Here is a 6,661-nt window from a genome sequence, read left to right on the forward strand (position 1 = left end):
AGTGACAAGTTAATATGGACGTCCAAGCCTCGGTTTCCCAGGAGGAAAATTGTAAGAGGCAGCAGCCCCTGAGCGTCCAGAGCTCTTGAACAGGCCGCCCGGGAGGAGGTGAGACCCGGCTGCAGCATCTGTCCAGGTGTGGCCCGCTGAGCGCCTTGACCAGTCCCCCACCCCATCCCGGTACCCCGAGGGCGTGCTCGCCCGATCGCTCTGAGCGACCCGACCCAGGCTTTTTTTTTTTTTTTTTTTTTTTTTTCCGCCACTGGTGGTGGGCGCCTCGCGGGCCGAGGCCCGGCGCCTGCACTGCTGCCCGCGCTGCCTTTAGCGGTCGCCTCCGCCGCCGCTGCCAGGGACGTGCTGGGAAAGCCGAAGCCCCGGGAGAAGATGCCGGCCATCCTGGTCGCCTCCAAGATGAAATCGGGACTGCCCAAACCCGTGCACAGCGCCGCGCCTATCCTTCATGTGCCCCCGGCCCGGGCCGGACCCCAGCCCTGCTACCTCAAGTTGGGAAGCAAGGTGGAGGTGAGCAAGACCGCCTACCCGAGCCAGATCCCCCTGAAATCGCAGGGGCTGCAGGAGCCGACGGGGGAGGGGCTCCCGCTGCGGAAGAGCGGCTCGGTGGAAAACGGGTTCGATACCCAGGTGAGAGGTGCTGTGTACCCGGGCACTGTTCTGGGGGGATGAGTGAACACTTTTTTAGGGGGTGGCATGGCTGGACTGGGGAAAGGAATACCATGTGGGCAGGGAAAGGAACCATTCCCCTTAGGCTGGCAGATTGGGGGATACGCGAGGAGAGTGGGCCGGATGGTGGGTGTGGCCCGGGTGCCCGAGATTTGACTAAGGAGCTCTGAGAGACCCGGGGTGTGGGCACGCAGGCGGCATCTTTCTGGGGAGGAGGACACTGCCGGGGTGTTCTCAAAAAACGTGTGCAGCACTGAAAATGTCAGGTCCTGCATGTTGAGGGCTTGGCCCCAAAAAGGCAGTATCTGCTGCTGCAGCTGTGTGTATGTCTGTCTGTCGGTTCCGCAGAGGTTCTGTCCCTGCCAAGGAATGGTCTGAAGCCCCATTGGGTTCGACGCCCCCTGGCCTGGCTACAAAATCCAGCAAAAAGGGGCTGGGAGTGGCAGTGAACCTGCTCTCCTTTTGGCTCGAAGATGGCCTGTCCCTGCCCCATCCTTAGGGGTGAGGAGATTCTGGGCAAGGTGCTGGGACTGCAGTACCAGTGCACCAGCCGCGGCCGACAGCTGGAGACTCCTAGCGTCTTGGCTGGCTGTTGCGGTGGGGGTGGGGGTGGCTGCCTCAGAATGGCGGCCTGAAGCTAAGCCCCTCCTTCCTGGGTGGTAGATCCTGGTGTTGGTAGCCCGGGTGACTGGGGGTGAGGGTGGGGGTAGGAGCTGGCTTGAAGAGAAGTGGTGACTTCTACCTTTCCAGACAGAGCTGGCATTTCCCAATCGGCTGGATGACAGGCCCTGGACCTGCAATCTCTTTTAAGGAAATCGACAAGGGCCAATCAGGTTCTCTTGGCCTCCTGCCCTCCCTGCTGCATTTTTTTCCCCCTCTTCTGGTAGGAGGGAGCAGGGGCATGCTGTATTTTCTTGGCAGTCAGTCAGCAGGGACTTTTGGGGACAGGCCGACCTGACGGATGTGACTGTCCCGGTCAGAAGAGGCGGGAAGCCACACAGGGAGGTGGTTTGGGGCTGGTGTTGGGGAAGTGGCAACAGACCACCTGACCTTTTTGGCATGTACTTCTCTGCTGACACTGTCTCCACCTTCTCCTGGAGCTTTCTCTGATCAGAGGCTAGAGCTCAACACGTTCCTAGCCTTTCTGATGGAAGAACTGGAGCTGGAAGTTAATTGTAAGCAGACTAGGTACTCTGGGCTGGAGAAGTCCCTCAAAGCAGATTAAGCTCCCACAACAGGCTGATAAGCTTGCCCCTTGCTGCTGCACTTGCTAAACATTTTTGGAAGTTGACAGATTTGAGTGATGGTGTGTGGGAGGAAGGCAAGATTTCCTGCAATGCTCCCGGGTCTTTTTCTGCTAGTGTTTTTGCTCTGCACTTTTTCTGTTGTAAGCCACGGGATGTGTCCAGCGGGCTCTGAGATGAGGATGAATGCCAGGGCACACTCCTGCAAGGGTTTCCCTGTCATCCGTGGAAGTGGGGCTCATGAGATGTAGCGGGCAGTATGTGGGAGGCCAGCACAGTGACTCGGGATGTGACACACACCCTCGAGCCTGATGAGGAGGACCTGAGGAATGAGAGGGAAAGTAGACCCTGGGATTGTTCATATCCAGGCAGCTGTTCTGCTTTTGCCCATTTGACCCTTCATTTAACAAACATTGTCAGAGGACTTGCAGTGGGCAGGCTCTGGAAAGGTGATTCATCACCCTCTCCCCTGAAAAAATGTTCTCCAGCTTTCCCTCGAGGGCCTGGTATGGTCCTGTTCTCTCAAGACTTTGCTTCCCTCCTTTGCCCTTGGCCTATATCTCCAGAATCCCCTCCCCACCATTCCACCTCTCTCCAGGAGGCTGGGTTGTGCAGTGGCTGATTGCACAGGTTTTAAGTCAGATGGGTGTCAGTGGTGTCCTGTGTCTGTCATATGCTAGCTGGATATCTAGTTGATTAATATCTCTGGGCCTCAGTGTTCCTATCTATAAAAATTGGCATAAACAACCACAAGAATTGTTGTGAGCATTAAGAAAAATAACATGTGTAGTGTTTACTGCAGTGTCTGGCAGATAAGGACTTAATAAAATTAGCTATTTATATTGCTAATCCAAAAGATGGCATGTTGAATCTAGATCTAAGTGAGAAAAGATGTAGCTTATTCTCCCAAGCCCTTGGGAAGGTATCAATCTGTTCACAGGATTTACAGAGTATCACGTGCCTAGTACAGCAGGCACAGTGGGAAGAAGAGGGAAAGGCATCACCACTTGCTGAGTGCCTGCTGTGCCAAGCTCTTTAACAAGTGATCTCATTTCATCTTCACAGGAATGCTTAAAGCAGGTGTGACACATCCATTTCTATGATGATAATAACAATAATAATAATGGCAAATCCTTACATAGCACTTACTACATGCTAGGAATAGTTCTAAGGATTTTACTTTATAATAATTATTTATTTATTTTTGCTACTGGCTGGTATGGGATCTGAACCCCTGACCTTGGTGTTATAACACTGTGCTCTAACCAACTGAGCTAACCAGCCAGCATTCTAAGGACTTCACATAAAACAACTCATTTTATTCTTACAACAACCCAGTGAGATAAGTGTTATTATCCCAATATTACACATGAGGAAACTGAAGCAAAGACCAGTTTAGTAGCCTTGTGGATAGTAGAGGTAGAATTAGAACTTGGACAGAGTTCTGGACTCCATTCCTCTAACCGTGGTGCTATACAGAGATAACCACAGAGACTGCCTGATAACTTGCAGGTCCTGATTGATTAGACCACTGCTGTGACCACTGAGCCAGATGAGTAAGTGAGGCTCAGCAAGGTACAGTAACTTGCTTCAGGTCATCCAGTGTGGTAGAGCAGGGAGTCCAGCTCAGGTTGCTGTGGCTTCAAATCCTGCAGTCTTCCTACTTGTCATTGCTACTTCCCTCCATCATGCTCTGGCAGATCTATAGGGCAAATAAAACATGGCCTGGGTCTTGGATATTTTATAGTCTAGTTGGGAGGCATAACTGATCTACCCAGAGCAAAAGGGCACAACACAGGGAAGGCTAAGAGGTATCCCCAAGGTGCTCAAAGGAAGAGAAGGGCACAATGGCTGGAAACTCCAGAAGTCCTCACGGAGGAGGCAGGAGATGGGCTGGGCTTCAAAGATGGGCAGCAATGGCTGGTGTGGAGGGAAGAGGTGGGAATGAGCATAACAGGGGAGGATGAAGAGCAGGTCACATGGTGGTGCAGAGCAAGAGCTGTTGCTTCATGCAGTAATTGCTCCAGATCTGGCATCTTCCTTTTAAAGAGGTGATGAAGAGAAAGAACAAAGGCTTTGCCATTGAAGAATTAGATTTGCATGCTGGCTTCCTAGTGGATAGTAATTCTGAATGTGCAGGAAGAGGATGTCCATGAAGGACCTGTTTCCTAACAGACCATTGGGAAATGATTACAATTATTATTATTAGCTTGGGGGTCCAGAATATTCAGTGTGGTAATTACAGGGGGAAGAAGGCAGTTCTCACAACTTGTTTTGTTATGCAACAGCTCTCTTCAGTCAGTGACATCCCATGCAACCCCAAGCCTGCTCTTCATCACCACCAAGTGTGAAGAGACCTCATTGAGCCAGCAAATAGCTGTTAGGCTCAGCGCCACTGCCAATCCCCCAAGCACTTCACCTTGAGTCTCTCCCACCAACCCATAGCTGTTTCTCAACCCCCATGGATGAAACTGTGCTCTGCAGTAGCACCTCTCTCTGGAGCTCCCTTCCCGGATTGAGATACCTGGGTCTTTCCCCAGAATGGACATCTCTAGCATCTGCTCTGTTAATGCAAATATAAATTATGACCATGTGCAAAGAATTGTTTTAGAGACATGCTCTGCGTTTTTTCAGAAACCATCTACTGCTGGCTGACCTTCAGATACGGAACACTCTTGAGCTATTTATTTGAGGAAAAGTTAACCTATTTTTAAGAAGCAAATGCAGGAAAAAAATTATATACTGTGTATAATACTTTGATATTTTCTGTTTTTAGGAGCTGGTGTTCAACTTGCAACTTGTTTCTTTAAAAAAGTAATTGGAAGTGATTGAAATCCTCTGTGGGTGTTTTAGATGTTTAAAAAGAAAGCGTGGGCAAGACCCCTGGGGAGAGAGTGCAGCTCCAAGCTTACAACCTGGTGCAACTTTGCCCTGTTGTGTTTTGATTAGAATCCTTGTTCCATCTTCAAAGTTGATTGTGGATTTGATTAGTGCATTTTTCTGCTATTGTGTTATTCCCTTTCTTCTCTTTCTCTGTTCTTGGAGGGGAATGTGTAGTGTGGTTATCTGCCAACATGCAAGAATGTTTATAGTTCACATATTGCTTATTCCGTGGGTTAATTTTCTAAAGACACTTTAAGGGTGGTATGGGTGGCTTATTTAAGGTATCATTACTTGTGTGTATATCTGCATATAAATACATCTACTTCTGGATATATGTATAGACACGTATATACACACACATACACAGATACATACACATGGAACAGCTTAAAGTACTGAGCACATGTAAGCGCGCACACACATCAAAGGCGAGGCTGGAGGAGTTTCAGCACAAACTCTAGCTCTTGGAATCGCTAGGTTTGCTTCCCACTTTTCATACTCTCTTCCTCTGTGACCAAGATTTGAAGCACCAAATCTCTGTGTCCCAGTTTATTTACTTATAAGAAATAAGGGATGTAGGCTTGAGAGAGTTGTTTTAATTAGACCTTAGTGAAGCTCCTGAAGCCAGTCTGAAAAAGACAAACTACCCAGTGAGATTTTGGCTTAAGGTCAGAAATTCTTATTTCTCAGAGTCAGCCTCAGCTACAGGAAGGGAACATTTATGGAGCATCTGCTATGTGCCAGGTAGTCTGTGGTGCTCTTTAGACATATATTGCGACACAGAAACTGGGAAAAATGAAACATGGTCTGTGTATTTTATGCGAGGAAGCTAAGGCCAAGGGCAGCTATACTTGGAGGCAGTTTAACATGGTAAATTAGGATTCATTGAGAGACAAATCTGGGTTCAAATCCAGACTTTGGGAAAATTATTTATCATCTCTAAGCCTCATCTGTGAAGTAGAAATGGTGATGCTTGTGAGAGTACTTCAGAAAGTTTGTGGAAAAACATAATTAAAAGATAATACAAATCTTTCCATGACCCTTTTGAAGTAACCTCAAATAGGTTAGCTGTGCCAATTCAGTGAGATATTATAGGTAGGCTGCTGAGAATAGTGTCTGGTGCATACCAGGCAATGAATATGTGGTATTGCCTATTTTTATTACCGAGGTCCTAGCCACGTTTGGAAACCATAGCTACTTCATTCCAAACCCAAGTTATTTCCACCCTACTGCTCTGCCTCCCAAGTGCATGGCTGATTACCTGGAAGAACAGATGGCTTACACCATGGAAGCAGAGAGCATAGCAGAGCTTTGGTTAGATGAATGGGGAGCAAGAGAATATTAAGAACAATGTCATCCAGAGAAGTCACATCCGGGGTTGTTCACTGAAACCTCCACATGTTGATCTCAGACATGCCATCTCTATAACAATAACCGAGCTGAGGGATCTTCAACAAACCTAACTTGTGGGAAGCCTTTTTTGTACACCAGTCTGAGCTGGCACCATAGATATGGTTGAGTGGAGTAGGCCAATCTGATGGCCCAGCCCAGGAGAGGACCAAGAATGGAATAATCTCATTGACTGAACTTCTTAATGGCTCCCTTATTGTCCTGAGGGCAGAAGGAAAGCCCTTTTCCCACACAGCTGGCATGGCTGTAGTGGGAAGTGGACCTTGTGATCAGTTTGGCCATTAAGGTGTCCCAAGTCATGGCCAGCTGCCCAATGGTGTTTTACCAGTAGCCACAGGGCCAAATTCAATGGCTACTCTGTCTTTTGGTCACACTGTTCAAGAAGATGGACAATGTGTTCCTAGAATGTTTTGGGCAGAATGAGCCATGTGATTTTAGGAACA

General features: G+C 48.5%; 1 protein-coding gene across 1 annotated transcript; it reads left to right on the forward strand.

The window, feature by feature from the left end:
• Positions 1–347: 347 nt before the first annotated feature.
• Positions 348–4,743, forward strand: LOC103603056 (neuron navigator 2-like). The gene is made up of 2 exons (XM_008587532.1): positions 348–642; positions 4,702–4,743. Exons 1-2 carry the CDS (start codon positions 385–387, stop codon positions 4,741–4,743), a joined length of 300 nt encoding a protein of 99 aa, XP_008585754.1. The 5' UTR covers positions 348–384.
• Positions 4,744–6,661: the final 1,918 nt, after the last annotated feature.

The sequence above is a fragment of the Galeopterus variegatus genome, unplaced genomic scaffold (genome assembly GCF_000696425.1).
Source record: "Galeopterus variegatus unplaced genomic scaffold, G_variegatus-3.0.2 Scaffold4415, whole genome shotgun sequence".
Taxonomy (NCBI): domain Eukaryota; kingdom Metazoa; phylum Chordata; class Mammalia; order Dermoptera; family Cynocephalidae; genus Galeopterus; species Galeopterus variegatus.